The sequence below is a fragment of the Apteryx rowi genome, unplaced genomic scaffold, assembly GCF_003343035.1.
Source record: "Apteryx rowi isolate R43461 unplaced genomic scaffold, aptRow1 scaffold_63, whole genome shotgun sequence".
NCBI classification, from domain to species: Eukaryota; Metazoa; Chordata; class Aves; order Apterygiformes; family Apterygidae; genus Apteryx; species Apteryx rowi.
The window spans coordinates 2,551,793-2,573,255 of record NW_020450905.1 but is presented as its reverse complement, the minus strand read 5'-3'; the positions used below and the strand labels follow the sequence as shown (position 1 = coordinate 2,573,255).

At 42.4% G+C, this 21,463-nt stretch overlaps 1 protein-coding gene across 1 annotated transcript in view; it reads left to right on the top strand.

Annotated features, from left to right (window-relative positions):
• The first annotated feature begins 697 nt into the window (after nt 1–697).
• Nucleotides 698–21,463, top strand: part of UNC5C (unc-5 netrin receptor C) — a 94,794-nt gene continuing 74,028 nt past the window's right edge. Inside the window, exons 1-2 of the mRNA XM_026084195.1 lie at nt 698–731; nt 2,008–2,229. Of these exons, the coding sequence (XP_025939980.1) occupies nt 698–731; nt 2,008–2,229 (256 nt within the window). The remainder of the gene's footprint in view (nt 732–2,007; nt 2,230–21,463) is intronic.

Here is a 21,463-nt window from a genome sequence, read left to right as displayed (position 1 = left end):
GAAACTGGAGAGCAAAATGGARCAAGAAATACTAACGGGGAATGGAAATGGGATTTCAAAAAAGGAGGCGGGTGTGATCAGAATGAAAAGAATGAAAAACTGGTCCACCTAAGTGCTCTAAATAGTCAAATTTCATTTTTACCACTTTTCCCTCCTTCCTTTTCATTCTGACCACAGAAAAGAAGGAAGGAGGGAAAAGTGGTAAAAATGAAATTTGACTATTTAGAGCATTTAGGTGGACCAGATTAGTTGGAGATGGAAGTTGAATTGTTATTCTATGTCGCAAATTTTTCCTTTGCATGAAAAATAGTGGGCCTTGTTTAGTGGCCCATTCTTCTATCCTTGCACCAGTTCAGTTTTAATAACTCTAAGGGAGTAATGCTGCAGTGAGTCAGGCCTGTTACCCTTTTTAAAATGAGACACCCAGAAGAGCAAGAATAGTTTTAATTTAGTATGGAAAAAAAAAAAAAAAGAGGAACTGGTGTACTYGAACTACACATGCTCTCTTCATAAATAGTTAAGAGGTTCACAAAACCTTTTGCTGGGTAAGGTATTCCCATGCCTAATAAAGATGTACRGTGTGTCTCCATGTAGCTGTGTAGACGGGCACCGCATTGCCTTCTCCTCCAGTCTCTTTCAACTGTTATTGTTCTTTCTTGTCTTTCGGTAAAAGCAGTGGCTGGAAGGAGAGCCTTTCATGCCCCTTGTAATTGCRGACCCAGACGACACAGGTATATCTAGAGCAAGGGAAGAGAGCTGCCTGACATTTYGTCTTCATGAAGACTGACAAGGAGAAGGTAGCCAGCCTTCCGCAGTATTTTTAGTTTGATGTTCTGGGCTGTTTTATTGATCATCAGCAACGTCCGTCACTGTGTATAACGATAACTGCTTCAGAGGCGGAAAAGAGGAGATTGAATAAGGCCTTCAGGCCTGTCGGCTTCTTGCTGATGGATCTGTCAATAGTTGGTGCTCCTCCGTCCCCTTACTGCCGTGAGCGTCTCCAGCATCCCTGAGCAGTGACAGCAGCAGGGGAAGGGCACAGCAAGAGCCTGATTCTCCACTGAATTGGTGCTTTCTGGTGTAGAAGATTTCCTCTATAGAAAGGGGCAGAGGGGTATAAAAAGGAGATTTGTGAAGAGGGAGAGAGAGAGAGAGAGAAAGGAAAATACATACATATTAGGTGTTTTCAGTGCTGGATTCTTTCCCTCCCCTTCCCTCCCCTCCCCTTTCTCCAGACTTCTCGTATCAACTTTATTCATTCCTGGCATCACCGGAGAGGTGCAGAGCTTTCCTTAAGTCGCTAGCATGGGTCCACGTCGGCGCAGAGCTGTGCCATCTCRTGGCTCCTCTGCTCTGCGTCACAGCCTCTGCTTCCTCTCTATAGCAGGGACCGCACAGACAACTGTACTGCAAAACAGACAAATAAGCCRAAGCTTGGCATTTTCATTAGCAGTCTTAACAAGAAAGTCAGAGACTGAACAACGAGCCACAGACTGGACATTCATTTAGTCTTTTGCCCTTAGAGTAAATTTCAAATTGATGATCTAAAATGAAAGGCGTGTTTCCTATTTGTMACATCCTCAGCCATTGCTAGCTACGTGCATGCACTTGATTAAACATCATGATAAGTCAGTATTAAAAAGTGCGACCTTGAAGCCTCCAAAAGTTTGCATTATTTCTTTCTACAGTTTTGCAGGCAATTCTTCCAAGCACTAACATAATGTTTTATTGCTAGTATTGCCAGTGATGTTAACAAAGGGACATTCCCAGTCGTGTGAATATGCACTTTTCTATCACATCACATAGTGGAAAGAGTGCTTAGGATGTAAAGAACAAATTTTTCTAGTCTGAAAACAACTGTGCATTTACACCTCAGTCCAAGAATTCTCCCAAGACAACTTTTTATTTGAAAMGTACACTTTTTTTGAAATTTTCAGAAAGCGCTTTTAAGTCTTTGACAGCTGAATTTTGGTTGTTTCATTWGTCCTTTCTGTCTTGTTTTTGCAGATGATGATTTTTTTCATGAACTTCCGGAAACTTTTCCGTCTGATCCTCCAGAGCCATTGCCTCACTTCCTCATTGAACCCGAAGAAGCTTACATTGTGAAGAACAAGCCCGTGAATCTGTACTGCAAAGCGAGCCCTGCCACGCAGATCTATTTCAAGTGCAACAGCGAATGGGTCCATCAGAAGGACCATGTGGTGGATGAGAGAGTAGATGAAACCTCTGGTGAGTTTGCATTATATCTTGGGAGAGATGAGAGAGAGAAAATTAAAATGCATTCATATCAAGCCCACCTTTGTAATCTAGCAACTATTCATAGGACAGCTACTTCTCTTTACCCTTAATATAGGTGTGAATTCTGTGCCTGGTCCTGCCAAACATTAGCTGTCATAGCACAGAGGTGATGTCTGCATCCACGTCAGCTACTAAAACATGATTATAGAGGATCCTGCTCAGTTTGAACCAAAATCATATTTTGAAAACATAAAACCAAGCACAAACAAAAGAGAAGCGCTCGGCCAAGTCAACTCCTTGTTCAGCTCTCCTGTGTCACAAATGCACAGGGATGGTCCTTGTATCATAGTCACAGAGGAARAAACACATTCTTGCCAAAGTGCTGACAAGCATTTAGGTTATTCTTAGAATGGTGTTTTGCTAGGGAGATTTGGAAAAAGAGGAGAAATTTAATCAGCTTCCAGCAAGAAAGAAGGAGAAAGCACGTGGGGGCACAGCCTAGAACAGGGTATTGATCCAGAGCAAGTAACTGCCGATTACTCCATTATACTCTTCCTCCTGCTCCACAGAGTCCTTATGAAGGAGAACTACCTTAGGTTAGCAAGGAATAGAAGAAAAAAAGCCAAGAACCCCATCCTTCCTCATTCAATATCAGAAATCCCACTGACATTCAGGGAAGACAAATAGGACCCTCATAGTACCAAAAAAAAGGGGGTTAAAAGCTTGAGCTGTAAACAAGCCTGTGTCAAAGGTATGATTGTTCCAGTCTGGGAAGACTGGTAATCAATAGAGTTTGTGACATGCAAGGAGAGAAGTGGGACTTAGTGCTGTCTTGAGGGCTGTGAAAAATAACTGGGTATCAAGCGAGAAGGTAACTTTCATTTGGGAATTGCACCACCACTTGGTCTAATTACGTAGAAAAATAACTCCACCAGATGTCTTGGTAGTCTCTTGTGAACTGAGTTTTATTTGTTTCAGCTCATTTATCTGCACAGAGATCAAAAGCCCAAGCTTTTAACAGTGCTGTGGTGCTCTCAGCTTGAGAAAAAGAAGGTGGGTGTAGGGAGGTAAGGCTGTAGAAAGAAGAATACGTATTAAACTTCGGGCCTGTTTATTTGTTAGTAAGAACAGGCTATTCCAGCAGGTTGACTGCAGCAAAATGACTAAAAAGAGAAAATCTGGTTACTTAACACATCTTCTATTTTTTTCACCTGTGGGAGTCCACTGGAATGAATGAGGACAAGCAGGAGAGCAGCTATCACTGTGTTAATTCTTTAGGCTTTTATTAACATCAGCATTCAGAAACTGAATTGTGCCTTCTGTACAGTACAGCCAAAGGCGGCTTTGAAAATGAAGGGTCTGATTCTTCTGAGTGACCCTAGAGGAAATAAAAAAGCATTTCCATTGAGCTCAGCGGTTCTGTGTTGAAACAGGTGAGGGAAGAATAAGATTCGAAATTATTGTTTTCAGGCTTTTGCTTCTTTGTGAGGAGAGAAATTAGCATTTAATGTAAACAATGAAAAAAGTAGGTTTAGCTTTCTTTCAGCAGCAATTCAAGACCTTTAGGAAATCAGTTGTGAATCATGTGTCTCAAAAATAACACCCTGACAACAAATTATTGTCCATYTTGGTTGACCCAGTTACAAGACAGAACCAGTGAATTAAGCGCTGCTCTTATATGAAAAGAAAATGGTTGAAAATGCTACAAACTTGTAAAGTAACCTGACTTAACTACTAGAAACCCTACACAGGATGAATATATAGCCTAATATTAGTCTGTCAGGTACAATTGGTGTAATCATGCCAGATAAGATGAAAGATGGAGAAAAAGCCCCATTATATTAATTTCCAAAAATGTAACTATAACAAGACAAAAGAAAGACTCTCTGAAAATGCCTAAGATTAATACATTCTATGAGCTTCTGKGTAGGAGGAAATTTACACTGGTAAGGAAAATATCAAATTAGTAAAAAGCTTGAGTCAAAATATGAGCAATAGGTTACATAGCTCGGTTTTCATGTTAACACCCTTTCTCTGGAGCAAAGCTTATAGATCTCTCAAAAACATGGAAACACTGTTGTCACTCTAGTTTTTGGTACAGGTGCAAAATTCATTGCAATGCAAACTTCCTTTTTTTTCCAAAATCCCGTTCTAGAACTTCATGATGCCATAAAACAAATTGCAGCAGAGAATGTAGAAGCCCAGTCTTGAAAAGAGATCCATCTGAATATATTAGAGGATGAATGTTTTGAATAATAAACAGCAGCAATTACATCTAAACAAAACCTGTCTCCAATTAGAGATTAACTTAATCTACTGGACTTCCAGGAGGGGAAGGGAGGGTATGCCAAAAGCTGTGCACATCAGATTATTAGCATAAGAGCCACAAAAAACAGTCATGCTAACAGCTTGTTAAAATGAAGCTGTCAGTATCTAAATTTGTCAGTCCACCTCATGGTTGCCAAAAGGCTAGTGAATGCATGTCATGAGTGCAGTGTTTCTCCATCTTGCCATAAGCAGACTGAGAATCTGTGGCTGAGGACACATAGTGTAGTATAGACATTGGGTGAGCAATGTGTTGAAGGCAGCATTGAAATAATGCCTTCTTCAAAGCTACGGAAGCTCAGCAAAACGTGTCCACTGGAGCTGGAGAAAAAGTTTCATGAGACAGTGGCCTTGCGGAGTCACAGTGCGAGGAAGGTTTTACACCTATGAGATCATCACCTTGGCATCTTGCACCAGTCCGGCTGGCAGAGGTCTTCGACTCCGCCACTTCTGAGGCTGTTTTGCTTTCCTTTGCTACTTTTGGTTGGCTGGTGCAGTAGTGCTAACCTAAGGCATACCTGCAGCGGCTGAGCTGCGCAGAGGGCAGCGTAAGGATGGCAGCCCCTGCCAAAACTGCTGCCAGCCTTGGGCTGGCAGTTGGATGTTGTTTGCTAGAAGTCACTCTGTGCCCTTGGAGCAGTCGTGTAGCACAGCACTGCTAAGAGTAAGCCCACATTTGGCCCCAAGCAGTAACCCTGGCTCAAAGGGAACCTAGCTACACAGTATTTCTGCTGGGCCAGACATGCCACCCAAGCCACTGAAAACTGGGCATGGTCTTCCCCACTGATGGTTTTTCCATGCTGGAGGTCCATTCAGTGACAAAGAGGAGCACCACACTCAGCTGGTCGTCGGCTGCTGTTTCCTCTCTCAGGTTCTCAGGGTAGAAAAGCAAAGGAAAGGAAAACAAGACCAATAGATTAAAAAAAATATGGGAGGAAGGACCTGGGAGTGCTGGTGGACACCAAGTTAAGCATGAGGCAGCAATGTGCCCTTGTGGCCAAGAAGGCCAATGGTATCCTGGGGTGCATCAGGAAGAGTGTTGCCAGCAGGTCGAGGGAGGTGATTCTCCCCCTCTACTCAGCCCTGGTGAGGCCACATCTGGAGTACTGCGTCCAGTTCTGGGCTCCCCAGTACAAGAGGGATGTGGCACTACTGGAGCAAGTCCAGCGAAGGGCCACAAAGATGATTAGGGGACTGGAGCATCTCTCTTATGAGGAAAGGCTGAGAGAGCTGGGCCTGTTYAGCYTGGAGAAGAGAAGGCTGAGAGGAGATCTTRTCAACGTGTACAAGTATCTGAAGGGAGGGTGTCGAGAGGATGGGACCAGACTCTTTTCAGTGGTGCCCAGCGACAGGACGCGAGGCAACGGGCACAAACTGAAACACAGACGCTTCCATCTGAACATGAGGAAAAAAGTAAAAGACCAACTATGTGTTCTTTTCTGCAGCACCGGTTGTAGGGAAAGGGAGAGGACTAAAATGCAGATGTGATGCTAGAGGTACATCATCTTGGGATGGTAAATGATGCATGAAAGAGAGAAATAGGTTTTGGCCTGCAAAGGATTATATTTTCATGGACTCTGAGCCTGTGGAAACACTGGCCATGAATGAAATCTGTGTAGAAATAATTAATTCCTGTTATAAGGCAAATTTATTACTGTCACTGATAAAACCGGAGACAGTAGCACAGCAGTAGAAGTGGCACAGGAGATAGAATGAGAGTGCAGCCCAGCTGTCATTTAAAAGAGCTGCTAGATAGAAATATTGAATCTATTAAGAAGGTTAATTTTAAGAGGGGGAAAAAACAAGTATTTGTATATTTTTCCTGTATAAAAATATATATGCGTATATATAGATAGATACTTTTTTTTCCTTTGTAACACAGAGAAGGCATGGTCACAAAACAAGGGTTTTAGGTATACGATCCTTTGCACTATGGGCTGTTTTTAAAGAGCAGGTAAAGCATTGCCGTACAGTACATGCACAGGGACTCTGTGGGAGTTGTTGCCTTCTGGTTGGAGAGGATGTGAACAGTAATGGTGACAGGGTGTTCTAGTACCACTTTGTTTAATTAAATTGGCCTGAAAAGAGAGTCTTTCAAAAATCCCAAGGATGGCGCTTGAGAAAGCAGAAGCTCTGTCTAGAAGATCATTAAAGTCTGGTTTTTAATTTTCAGACTCATTGGAATTTTTCTTCTTTATGAAAAAGTTAAGTATTTTCATGAAGAAGTCCAAATGGGTGCTTTGAAAATCTTTAGTGCACATCTTTGGCAGCTTCATTTCCTAGGTATGTGAAGTACAAGGCAGGGCATGGTCTTTTTTATGTTTTTACTGAAATATTTTCCCATTAACATGGAAAAATATATGTAAAGAATATGAACACTGGTTTTAAAAAGCAAAGATGAAAGTTGCTTTGAGGGAACACATTTGATTTTATGACTGCCTGTCATAAAAGATAACAGCACAGAAAGTAAAAGGAGCCCTGCAGAACTGATGCTTTTTGGACCAAGTAAATTCCATTGCCACAGAGCAGGAAGCTTAAGAGCATCAATAATTATTAGAGCAATTTGTGCACATTTTCCAAATTACTGTGTCTCTGAAAATGACTGTGGCAAAAGGTTTTATTTCACATATATGCTTTTTATGGAGAAATATTTTCACAGCAAAAAAAGCATTTCTGCAGTGGTGGTAGAGTTGCAGACATATAGAAGACAGTCTTGCACCCCATACATTTTTGCGCAGAAGGATTTAATGCTGCAAAATAGAAACCAACTTTGCGGTGATACACAACAGAAAAATCAGGACTACAGGGACCTGTTTTTTTCTTTTCTATTTGAATATGCATTGTAATAGTTTCTCCGTGACTATTAAGGTGAAATGATCTATAGGCCCCTTCTTGCCCTCTGCAATGCCAGTGACATCTTCTTCTTCTTTCTCTCCTTCAAGCAAGGAGAAAACAACATTTGGAACTACTTTAAGTGCTAATTTAATAGACGTATTGGGCAATTCAGCCAGCGTTATTGTTTGCCTACCCTTTTCTGCCTTCTTTTGCTTGGATGTGTAGGGTGAGGAGGGCTCAGGGATTTACTTACGACCTCCCTGCTGTTCCCAAATAGCAACGAGGTAGAACAAGGACTCCTGAGCCTTGCCCAAGGGTCCAGCCAATGCAAAATGAATGTTTTCCTTTCTTTACATAACTGTTAATGTGATTCCAGGGCTTACCCCCCACCACTATCTTTTCCCATTAATAAAGTATTCTCGGATGACTTGCAGATTTGATGAAAGGAGACTGAGCTTCTGACGTCTGGTCAGCATTGATCTGGCAAACAGAAAGCTGTTACCTTAAGCAACGATTCTGGCAGCCTGTCAGGGGAGTCRGTATCCAGCTAGCTAAATCTTTAATAGCTCACCCTCTCAACAGAAGATCAAAGATTGACGGCTAGCCTTGTGCCTTTAGAGCTGCTCTTACAGGCCGTTGTGGCCCAGGCAGTGTGGGGAGACTTTCACAGTGGCTGCCTGTGCTGTTCTGGCAGCATTTCTAGAGACAAAAAATCACTTTCAGCACACGGTGCTCTATCACTTTATCTTTTTTCTTTTTTTTGTACGTATGTGTACAAACATCTCAAGAAAGCTGTTTATTTTGATGTTCATAACAACATTTTGGAAGGCTGTGTTGCCCTAATGACAAAAGCCCCATCAACTCATTTAGCCCTTAACATACTTTATTTAAGCTGGGACATACAACAGAGAATATCATATGCCTACTTGTTTTGAGCAGTTGTGCTTCTTCGTTTTAGTATTTTTTTTATGAATAGGAAAAGCTGTTRTTGCTTATAAAATACAGGACTTATTTGAACACCAGTGGGGAAATGCTTATTTTGGAAGCCCAAATACAGCATTTGGGAAGCACCCCCATATGCCCAGCTCTGCGAGAAGACTGCAGATGGGTAACATTTTACTTGTTTTCTGTGACTCACGGATGTTCCTTCCCTTATTGCTCTTTTCCCTCACTGCACATCATCTTCCCTTAACCTCTTTTTTCCTTGTCTTGGCCTGCTGTAGCCTCCTAATTCTCTTTATTATTTTTCAAGAGTCTGAAATACAGGGAAAAAGGCTATTTTTTCCAAACAAATGTGGCCGACTTCCCCTATTAACTTCACTAAGGAGATGACAAGTGGTGCTAAGTGCTGCAGTTATGCTTCAGCCTGCAAYATTTTGACTCTCTGGGGTAGAATACCTTGGGGTTATGTTAGTAAGAGTAGCCGCATATCATAAATAAGGATTGTTTTCATTCCACTGTTGTCACAAGTCATTTTATTTTTCGTTTGTCATTGGATCAAATCCATTACAAGCACCAAGCGCCCTGATTCAAAATAATTATTTCTCAGCAACATATTGCCAGTTTTTAGCTGTGCTCCTTCAATATTCTCCCCTAATCCAACTCATTTCAAGGAAATTTAAAAATGTGTCCATGTATCTTTTCCCAAATGTTCCTATTAATGGTTTTGAGATGTGGGTTAGAATTGGTACTACAGTTCATTTTCTGCAGTAATTCAAAGTGTGCCCCCTCTTTGGAAGGGTGTTATAAGTGGAACATGTTTGTGTGTACGGTCTGAAAGGCTGCGGCTAGGGATGAAAGGAGCAGACAACTCTATTTCTCCAAAGAACTGGAACTCTCCAGGGAAATACAGGATGTTTCCTTACATAAAAATATGTGAACAAACCCACATTTTTTTCCTATTTGACATTTAGGTTGCTGGTATTTTAGATGTCACTCGGGCTGCCTTCTCGCCCAGTGTGCCTCACAAGCACCTCTCCCAGGTATCCACACCCATCACCACTGGAAGAAAAGCGCTCTCTTCTCAGATTTTGGTGGTCCTCAGAGGGTGAGCTATTAAAGATTTAGCTAGCTGGATCCCCTTGATCCAAATCAAGGGAATACCCAACAGCAAAGCTGCTGCAGACATTTTTACAAGAAGAAGAAGTTTCCACTTTTACTTGGGTAATTATTATATTCTGATAGAGAGCYGATTTGGAAACTTCAAAATTGGTGCACATACTCACACCCCCTTGAAAGTCACCATTATCTGGAATATAAATCCAAAATGATGGTTATTTCTGTAGAAGTAAGTGAAAAAAGTCACTAATGCTGACCTAAGGAAGGAAATTAGGTTTTGCCTCAAGTAACTTAAAATTGTATTCATATACCTAAAATAAGAATTTTGGGCCAGACATTTCTTTCCTGAGGAAAAAATCTTATAGGCAGAGCAAAGCCATCACCCAAAACCCAGGAAGATTCTGTTCTTGGGTAGCAGACTGGAGAAGACTCAGGTGGACCCAGAGGGAGCTCCCCCGCCTGTAATTCCTGCTCCTGCTCTTCCTGTGATGGGTCCATGGGAAGGGTCATTTGCCTCTTCCAAATTTTCTGTGTGTAGATCACCATGCATCTTTGTGCAGACCACTCCACTTCTCTGTTATTTGCCTCTGCTAAGTGTTTTGGGACCAATAGATAAAAGCTTTAGGATATTTATTCATTTCTTATTGCAACATTAACTTCCTATCTGCAGCTGTTCTCCTAATTGTCCTGAAGGTTTCCTGTGGGCTTTTAGGAGAACAAGGCTGAGAGAGGAAATAAAATTATTCAAAATAATAAAAAGAGGAATATGGATGCTTATTGCATTCATCTGAACCATTTGAGGATAGTTAYTTGAATATGTCCAGCCTATACTTTATCACCCCTCAAGTTTTTTCCGTAATGAAGTCCTTTGTTACAGACTTGTAATCCTGTTAATCCCTTTAGATTCCCGAAGGGCGTCTTCAGACATCAGTCCACCCACCACAGCTTCAAACTAGCCATAGCATTGCACAGTGCTGCTCRTTTTTCCATCCTTTGGAGCTCAAAGTCTTTTTGTGAGAGACTTGGAGCCCCCGTGGCGATGGCACCTGAAAGGCCAACAAATTTCAACATTGTTTGGAACGGGAAGCGAGTCCCCCCCCCATTTCAATCCCCATCCTGCTTCCACTGGCCTAAATGGAGAATAACCTTGAAAAAAGGAGGGCAGAGCTGAGGCCTTGTGTACTGCGAAACAAAACTGCTGCAGTCGCACCCTGGCAATGCAAAGGCAGGAACACTTGTATTTTCTAAATACAGGTTTTTCAACTAATTAAGTATGAAAATGAGTAGGATTAGTAGGTCTGTAGTTTCTTTACGAAAATCCCTGAAAATACTTGGGGATATGGAAGGTCCAAATGACATCTTACTTCTTGCTTGCTGAGAACAAGTTATAGTCTGATGCAGTCACTGAAAATGCAGTATAAGGCTGTCAGGGTTTTGATGACTGTGCAAGACAAGTAAATGTTGTTCCCTTGATTCCCATGATGTCTCCATAAACTCACCTGAGTAGTATCTTCTGCTGTTTCCTCTATCAGCTCATTAAACAGTGAAATCATTCTATGAAGAGAGGTAGGAGCAACCCTATTGCTTAAATTAGTTTTTAAATTAGAGCAGAAAAAACTCTTAAAAAAAAAAAGACATCTATGTGGGACAACAGTTGCACATAGATSAGACTCTGAGGATTTTTTTTAAGCAGATAGGGCACCCAATCATTGCTAAAGTGTAAGGAAAAGGCAGRTAATGGTCACATCCAAGTCTGACCCACACAGGATCTAATTTTATGCTGCCTTTAGGGGTTCACCTCTTCTATTCATTTTGTTGTTCCTATACATTTCTGTTCCCTACATAAGTGAGCAATGTGACGGGATAGGTACCAACACTATTGACATTCACCTGTAAGGTGAATGYACATCTCTTTTTCTTCAGGTTTTGATGGGATGTCTTTCATGATTCCTCATAACTTCCCATTCCTCTTCATATTTTGATTGTGAGAGTGGGAAGGGCATCTTTTGTCAGTCTCTTCTGTGCCATGTCTTCTCTTCACCCTGAATACCGATCTTTAGGCCCTCGGCACCTCCTCTATTGTTTGCTCCCAGATTTTGATTTTGGAGAGCMTCTCGGTTGGCTGATTGCTGCTTTTGGCTTCCCAGGGATAACGATGCCGCTGTAATGAGTGCTGACATAGCGCCATGCACTTTTCTGGGTGTACTGCCGTTCCCGTCTCTGAAGGGGAGTAAGAATTGTCAGGCCGTAAGAATAATGATATATAGAAAGTGAATCAGGTTTTCTTTGGGGTTTAGTTTTAATCCTTTGGTTCTTTAACTAAAGTGGAAACCAGTATTGAAATCATTTGAGTAAAAATGAGTACAAAGGRAAAAAAATGAGGCAACCAAAATTGCGAGGAAAGTTTTGAGAGTGTTCACTTGCATAATGAACAGGGTCTTTTTTCATGTCAAAGGCTTATGGACCTGCGGAGCAGCTCGCTCGCATCCCCAGCGACTCACTGCAGCTGACAGGGCTTGCGCGCGGTGCTATATCCAGAAACAAGCACGCGCAGAATGGCTTCTGTGACCGCCGCGCTGTCTTTTCACACTCCTCGCTGTGATAATTCTCTTATTCGCTACAAACTCAGGAAAATCTCTTGSCGTTCAGGAGCTGCTGTTTTGACTGTTGCCCTGGCACAAACCTGAAAACATGCTGGATGTGGGAGCAGACAGTAAATTCCCCGAGTTGTGGCTCTGTCTGGTGAAAGTCACTGCACTTGACAGCGCACTGCACAAAGCCTCTCCGAAAGCAGCTGCTTGCCTTCGGTTTGGGTTTTTTTTTTAACTTTTCAAGGTACCTCAGTCGGCTGTGAAATGCCGTCCCTAACACGCAAACCAGCAGCGACACACAAAGCGGTGAGGGTTTTGCACTTTTCCGCCAGMCAGCCCGCTCTTCCGGCCCACGACGGACTGAGAAGAGGGGCGCGCGCTCAGCAAGGCTCCCCAGTGACCCCTCGTGTCGCGGCGCGCTCGTCCTCCTTCCCACAGTAGCGGCGGCACCGGCTGCTCGCCTGGGCCGTAGCCCCGCGCTCGTGCAAATCCGCCGTTTTCGCGTTGTCTCCGCTTCGCAAGAGCAGCCAGAGCGGGGTGGGTCCTTATGTGTGGGGGTCTCTATTTATATACATAGGTATATGTCAGTAACGTAAAAAAACAAAGCTGTGGGTACTTTTTTTTTTAAAAAAAAATGCGTAAACCCATTTATTGTTATTTTCTCAGCCCCCCCCACTGCGCGATGCGAAGGGAATGTAAACACGCTGCTCAAAATTCAGATGTTCTCTGTCGGCTTCACAGATGTTTGAAGTTCAATAGATTTTTTTTTTTCATAATTTCCTCGGCTTCTTCTAGCGAAGTGCTAAACAGCCATTATTCCTTTTTGCCTGCACATTGAGATTCATCCGTAGGCTCTAAACAGCCTCAAAAGTGCTTCAATTTTGCATGAGCGCTAAGCTGGGGACTGGGAAGCATTACCCACTGCTGAAGGCCCAGATCATTAGAAAGAGCATGTAAATCCTGTGAACCAGAAGCAAAAAGYGCGCAGATTTTCTCTGTGACGTCTCCTCCGCAGCTCTGTGTCGAACGTGAACCTGTGGCAGGGTTCTTCCCAGCCGCGCGTGCCTCAGCCGGGCCGGGCTTTGGCCCGCAGGCGGGGGGCCGAGTTGCCCGTAGGCCGCTGTGCTGCCCGCGCGCCCTGCCGCCTTCTTGGCGCCCCGCGGCGGGAGGGCCGGCCGGCGGCCTGCCTGCGTGCCGGCGCCGAGGCCTCGGCCCGTGTCGGCGCCGAAGCGGGGAGGCCAGGGGCTGAGCGTGGGTACGCGCTCGCAGAGAGGGGGTTTCAGTCTCGCTGCGCTGGAGCCTGGTTATTACTTCGGCAGGAGGAGAAGAGAAGGAAAGAAACCAGCAGCCGTAAACACACGTTGTCGCCAGTGGAAGAGAACCGTGTATTTTGGAGCAATTTGCGCATATTAAAAAAAAAAAATGCAGTGAACCAGAAAGTAGCCTCCGTTTAAAAAAAGAAAGAAAGGCTTTGTTTTGCCTTTGTCTCTGAACTGCTTATAGGGCGAGAGCGAGCAAGCCCATGTTGTTTTAAAGTATTAAACAGCGCTAGTTCAAGGCTACGTAAAGCAGGCAGCTGCCTAGGGCGCGGGGAGGAGGTRGCAGGGGGGCCGTTTACCCCCCAAGGGGACCAACCCTCGGGGTCCAACCCCGTCTCCTGCCTCTCCACACCACCGCCACCGTGCTGGCGGCGACCGGGCCGTGCGCTTCTCTTGCACAAATATTCAAGAGTACGGTTTGCCTCTTGCACAGCGTTCTTCAGACGTGACGGGGAACAGAACGAAAAGAAAATAAAACCCAAACGGAATGTGTGTTCCTTAAGTCCAGTTCAAAGTAAAATCCTGCTGAAAACGGGCCTTTGTTATTGTAAATGTGTAGGTCACTTAAAAATAGTAGGGGACCTAGTATTTTAGCTTAGCTCACTAACCGTAAACTGGTAATTAGCTACCATAGCTAGGTGATGCAAACTCGTGTAAACTTGACTTTATTAGGTTATTACCTTCRTCGTTGTTATTAATCTGAGCTGAGAATGTATCTCTTTCCTAAGGAGGAAGTTTTGAGGAGAGCAGAAGTAGCTGGAAGGCTTTCAGTTAAATATTTAAGCTAATATTTGTGGAAAATTGTTTGTAATGTTCGTGCAGTCTTTTCATACCACCAGCCAGCCATAATTTACAGAAAAGCGGTGCTGAGGCAAAAACAGGTGCATGCAATCACAGCGTGAAGGATTACTGGGTCTTAAAGTTGTTTTGCTTTTTAAAATATCTCTAGATAGCTATCTGTCTATCTTTTGTTAAGATTACTGCTACTGTATATAGGAAATAAGATATACGCAGTGTGCTGTTATGCAATCATTTCTCTCGCATTAAGATGCACAGAGAACATTTTTCTCAGCAAGAACTTTTATATTTGAAGCCATTCTTCTTGTGCATAGCCTATTTATTCATTTTTAAAACACCAAATTCCATAGCATAAGTACTCTGATACATTTGAAGAGAATTACTCCGTGACTGCAAGAGATCCATCTCTGCAAGAGGGTAAATAAATTTCCATTCTGACATAGCCCTGATTTTTTTTTATTTTTTTTACCTTTGTAGAAAGGTTATTTCACTGAGTAAAGTAATCAGCTTTATACTACAGAGACAGGCTCTTTATGGCACCTGTGATGAGCAATTTAATAAATCAGACAGATAATTCTGGATTATCACTAAGTAGAAAGATCRTCGTTCTTGGCTTGGGTCACTTAAGTTTTACCATCAGAGAGCAATATAATGACAAAGAACTGCACAATGAGAAAGCAATCTGTGTACCTTTTATTACGTGTGTCTACAGTCAGACCACTGTGGTCTACGGTCTTGGCCACTTCCATGAAGTAAAAAATATGATGGTCCTTTAAGGATTTTTAGGGTGAAGTTTTGAATGAAGTTTAAGACAGATAGGGACTATGGGAACTAAAAATGCTTTCACAATGTTTGCCAAATACTGTGGAGATCATCCAGCCCCTCCTGAAATTATTGCAAAACTCCCATTTTCTTTTTTAGTATCAGGATTCTCTTTCCACCTTCGTCTTGCATTAAAAAGTATGTGTATTTATATCATTAAAATATGTACTGAGTGAGTAATTTTCATAAAGTATTCACTCCCCTACCCTATTCCTAATAGTTAGTTAGAAAAAGGAGCTGTGAGTCAGAAAGCATAGACTGTTCAGACTGGCACTGATTTATTTTAAGACTGGGCAAATCACCACATTTTTCTCTGTGTATGAAAAGAGGATCTGAATGCGTAATTGCCATGTTTTTCTAYGTGTAACCCTAAGTTATATACCATAAGATTTGACTCTCTGACAGCAGGTGTTACGTGYGCGAGCAGAGGGGTCCCCCTAACCCGTAGCTGTTTTGCTGCTGACGCCCAAAAGCCCCTCCTGTATCACCCAGAAGCACCGTCCCCTGCCCCGGGATCCCCCCTGCAGAGCGGGGAGCCTCGGGGGGGGATCTGTGGATCTGTGCCTGCCTAAGCAGGAGAGAGCCGGGAGCAGCGGCAGCAAGTTTTGGGGGGATGCTCTCAGTACGGATTTCAGGAAACTGAACTTGTAAAGGGTTGCAAGTTACACGTATGAAAATAGGGTACATTTCCATCCTTATTTACRCTTGCAGTCTATATGCACGTATGACAATAATGTCTTTTTCCAGACCGGTCGGTCATAAAGTTCAGTCTTCTTAGGCAATGTGTTCTATGGCACATGGGATTACTAATTAATGGAATACCTTTTGGGCAAATGAAAGCACAAGCATTATTTGAGTTACCATTTAGAGAGGAAATAAACAAATTATCTGTCCAGTTTCTTAGCATGTGGAAGCCTGCTTTAGTCTTGTAACTAAATAGCTCCTGTTTAGTGTTGTGCCAGAGGGTCAAACACATGCCACTGTAGTACCTTCACAAAAATTGCTCCTTCAAAGTCCTGAAGAATATTTTCACACATACAGATTGTTAATATAAAATATTGAATATTTATGGCAGCCAAAATACATCAAAATAATTTCTTGGCACAAAGATGCCCAGTGAGGTGCAGATATTATTAATTCTCTGACCAGGACTGACTCCAGGTTTGATAATTACATTTGATTAATTGAATTTTTCCTATATTTTCAAATGGTTACAGCGATCATTTGTTGCCATAAGCTGTCACATACAGCTGCAGAACCTAAGACATTTTTGTTTCCCTCTAGAAAGAAATGAGTCTCATTGGCAAACCTACTCTTATTAAAATCATTGGGAAATTTGCCAATTATTTCGGTGGGTGGAATATGGAACCCACAAATTATTATTGCAGTTACTAATAATGTACCATAATATCATACAATTATATTACATTTGCATACATTAAAAAAGATAGCATTCCTGCCTCTGAAGACCAGATAATCTACCTCACAGTTTGTATAGCCTGCTAATAAGTTAAGCACTTGGGGACCGTGTGAATGAAGTGTGTCTTTGCTTGATTGTGTTTCTAGGATACAGCTTATAATGAAAGGGTATGTATATAAGCCACAATTCCCTCCTCACTCTTCCTTTTGCTCCAGGAGGGATAGTAATTTCCTTTTGATATATACCGTCAGCCGATGCCTCTCCCTGCTGCTCACTTAGCTACGCAGATGAGCAGCAGGCAGATGAGCGTGGCTCCCTCTGTCCTCTGCCTCTCGCCACCCAGCAGTCCCTCCTTAGTTCCCATTCCTTCCAACTCCTTCTCAGAGCCCAAGTCATAGTTGTCCCAGAGACATATTTATTTTCTGGGATGAATGATCATATATGTTGTGCTAGTAAATACGCAAAATTGTCCTTCATGGAGGACCTACTTGAGTCACGGGGCTGGTACATCGCAGCCTGATTATGCCCAGCGCCCCTGAGTCTTTTTACAAGCCATCCTCCGTCCTCATCTGGACACAAAACTATTAGGGGTAAAATGGTATTTCAGACGTTGGTTTATTTAGTCTCCTACAGGCTACAAGGTTTTGGATCTGTCTTTAAGGAAATCCCACCGAGGTAATATCTTTTTCTGGTACCAGGCTTAAGGATGTGTATTAAATCTGACCGATCATTATGTATAAATAGCCCCAGCATGGAGCAATCTCTGTGACATCTTTTATAACCCAGCTGATCCAGGACTATGTGCTCAGGACCCTGATAAGACAGCAAGTATTTTGGGGGGGGGGGGGATTGATTCCTGAGATTTTTCTACGTCCTCTTACTCAAGTTTTAAAACTTCTTACATTGCTACTGTCTTGGGAATCCTGTAGTTATTCACTAAGTTTTTGAAAAGAAACACTTGTGCAGATAGAGTCCACCAACCTAGGAATGCATTTTTAAGGATTTGTGTTTTCAGTGCAGAGTCGTAAGTACAATTACCATTTATTTTGGAAAATTGCTTTAAATTACTTTGATTTTCTCCATTTTCATTTTAAAGCTCTGCTTTCCACAATCTTCCTGTTGCCTGAAGTAGGGTGATGATTTAGACCCAAATTCTACACATATCTGTGTTCATACCGAAGATCCAGACAGRCTGCAAGTGGCTGTAGAAGCAGGTCTCAGAGTGGTGAATGCAAATCAAGTTTGGACCATGCAAGCAAATGCTTCTGCCTGTCATATTCTATTTATCACAGAGAGAGTAGGAGTTAGAAGTACTATATAGATGCTCGTTATCGATTTATATGCATTATAAGGGACCTGCCAAGCATTCTAGCTGCCCACATTTCTGTTAGCTCCCTTCAGCTGTGTCTATTACTGCATTGCTTTGAAATAGGAAGATCCTGACTTCTTGTGGACTGTGCCACAATCTATGCAATTGTATTAATTCAAGGAAATCTGCGACTTAGTCAAGTGTGGTAAGAAGCCATTGTCAAGTGTGCTGTGTCTTCACCTGCTGTCTGTCTTAACCACATGAAGAACTAGACTTAAAAAATCAATGTGTTGCTAGTAAAGAAGGGAAGGTACTCTCTGTAGTATCTCACTACAGATACTCTCTGTGAGAGGGTGACATCGCTGAGGCGAAGTAGAATTGACCAGTCCCAGGTAGATTACATGCTGTATAAATTACTGCTAATCTCCTTGCCCTAAATATGTTTAGGCAAAGTACAGGGATGCCTTTTTAAAGTGGTTTCTAATTTTCCACTCAGAGATTATGCACTCGTATGCCTGTAATCAAACAAATAGATGAACAGTTGCTTGAACTATAGGCCCAGCATGTCACATTATCAGGAAATATTGAGACATGGATTGGGGTTTTGTTTTGTTTTGTTTTGTTTTTTTATGAATTTCACGGAGCATATGTGGCAAACTCTGTGCTGCATACCATTAGGCAGAAGTGTTCATGTGGGTTGTAAGAGCAAGCAGAGGTTAGCTTCCACAGCTTTGAAGTGTTAAGCATTTAAACCAAGCAGTGGCAAGTGATGGTGCACTCAAAGTGCTATAAAAATGGTGAGGGAGCAGCTATTGCAGGTAATCTTTTGTTTTTACTTCAACATTGTGGCATTCTAAGATCCATATTCTATCTACCTTAAAAGCTGCAGTACAAATCAGCTGAGTTCTTAATATTACTCCTTAATATCAAAGATAGTTAATGAGGAAGTTCAGAAATGCCTCCAGCTACTATTCTTTGACATAGAAGCAGAAGCAGCTTCAACAGGGATAAGAGGAAGAACTCTGTTGGAAGTGATCATCCCAGGCTATATCCTGCCCATGTGAGGTTTATAAGCGATACGCTCCTGAGTGGATGCAGACAGACTGTACAAGCTTCTCTGTGAAATCTGGTGTGTAGCATTGTGTCAGCTGGTAACAAGATGCTTGCTATCTGAGGTATCTCAGCAAATTACATTTTCTGTAACCTGAGAGATGGATTTTGTATTATGAGTTATGTTAGCAGAAGGAATAGGATTGTGACTTGATACCACAAAGGAAACGTATCTCTTGCAGTTACACATGCTTGCCCCTAGGGTCTAGGGGTGGGTGGTATTTTGATTGGCGAGATCTTTCTCATAAATCAGTGCAACTGTTTGTACAATGAGATCCCAATGGGTGAGGCTGAAAATGGGTGGTAAAATCAGCTTTCCAGCATGTCAAAATACAGGGGAAAGCAGCAAAGAACTAAGTATTGTTCCCTTACAGATGCCAAATAAGCTTACTCTATGCCACAAGGAACAAATCAACATAACAGAGGTGTCTCAACCATGAATTCCTACATATGTCACCTAAGGCTTGGCCATAGATCATTATATCCTGGATAATCTCATAGTATCATCAACTGATTTGATAAATTGTGTATTCTAGTAAAAATAGTTTAGCTTAGAGACATGATGATGTTATTTATGCCTGTAATCCCCTTGCTTGTAAGCAGAAAGAGACAACAATCAAACTTATGCATCTGTTCGGCACAACTGTTGATACTAGCCTAAGACCCAAGGCCAAATGACTTGAAATAACCTGAAACCTATCATCCCTTCATGATTCTCCCAAAAGATAGTACCTAGAATAGCTGGTTATTTTGAATTTGAAAGCATCTCAGCAAGCCAAAGATAAAGGTTCTAGTGGTGCATTTAGTGAGAGTTATTTATCATGTGCTTTCCTGTCTTCAACAGACAATCAGAAATCTGCATTTGTGTCCAGAACGTTAGGACTATTTCATAACCGTTATTAACCAGCACTCTCGTTACGAGCCTGCTTGCTTTAACCCTCAGGTTACAAAGCTCGCTGCTCCATTAAACTCTGTCATAATCAGCCTTATTATAAAAACGTATTATTGTAACCTTCAAAGGCTAGTGCTGTAAGAACTGGGAATGAACTGAAGTAATCTTTAGGCTAGCAGCACTTACACTGGGAAAAATAGGACCATTTTTATGCGTGTAATGTACCTGCTGCCTCCCCACCCTCCTTATGCTCTTCTCAACAGGACACGAGCAGTCCCTGGGACCCCTTTTGGAGCCAAATTAGCTCATCAAAGCAGAAAAAGTTTATAATATAGTGTTCACAGTGGAACAAGCTTATAATGTAGTGTTCACCGTCTATCAAATGGCCATGCATCACTTTGGTTTCCGTTCTTTGCACTACAGTTACTGTATTTTGAGTATTTCATTTCAAGGAGAAAAGCTATTAAGTGTTTACCCTGATTATTCAATGGCTAAAGATGTCAAAGATAATGAAATAAAAAAGGGGATAGACTATGACAGTCTCTAGCAGGAAAATGCATCTCATTAGAAGGCATTCCCACCAGAGAAGTGGATGATATTACATGCATGAATTCCTTCTTGTTGTTAAGTTGTTAACCAAGTTTTGGAGGCAAACAGCACGCAGCCTAAATGACAGTGTGCAATTGTGTACAAGCAGTAATTAATCGTTGCCTCCCTGAATGGAGCCTCTGTGAGGCTGGAGGCAAAATCAAAGGGCCAGTTTCGTTTCCAGTGCCTGCAGAAGGCGTCGTGCTTTACAACCGGGAACATTCATGCTATGAATATCACCTTGTAATGCATGTGGCAGGAGGCTGAGGATAGCTGGCCTCAAAGTGATGGTGACAAACTGTGCATGCTGCGATCCAAGGACCTTTCAGTTAAGTTTCCTGGCAATTGTGGAAGGAAAAAGAAAAGCAGTTGCACTCCACAAAATATTTGTATGCAGAGTTTCTATATTTAAGGCCATTTGCAAGAGTGCATTTTTAAAATGGTGATGGTGTTTTCTGTAAGCAGACACTCTCCTTAGAAGTTTATTGATGCTTTGGCATCAGCAACAAAGAGCAGGTATGTTGACAAGAGGTGCAAGCCCTTCCTTTTCCCTGCCACCCTGTCCCCCAGTACCTTGGTTGAAATTAAGAGCATTTTGACCCAGGCTGTGAATTTTGAGGCAGAGAAAGGGATTGTGTCAGTATGAAATACAAAGGTTGCCAGTAGAAAATCAACCCATTACCAGCGATTCTTGCAGTGGTGTCCGAGACACCACAACATTTCCTTGCACTTAGAAGAAGCAGAACTGCTTCCCAACAAGAGCGCTGTGTGGGAACTGTGGGGAAATATTGGTCGTCTAGTACTAATAGTGAGTGGATCGCTGTCAYCATCGGCGTGACTGTGGGTTTGTGAGGGTTGCACTGAGATGCGCTACGGAGGGCCGGGCTGGGAAGACCCTCAAGCACTAAAATGTGTTGTACTGTATTATAAAACCTCCTAAAATACATTGCAGTATCTGTAGTATATATGACAGCAAAGACCCCAAACTGACAGCTTGCAATAACCATACTGCAGCACATGAGCCCATCATTACAGAGTATTGGGACATTTTCTGCAATGGCAAAATGCATTTTCCTGGGCAGGCTCGGTGTCAGAGTGAACAAGAGCTCTCCCCGTGGGGTATCTGTCTAGCAAAAGGAGATGAAAAACAGGAGGGCT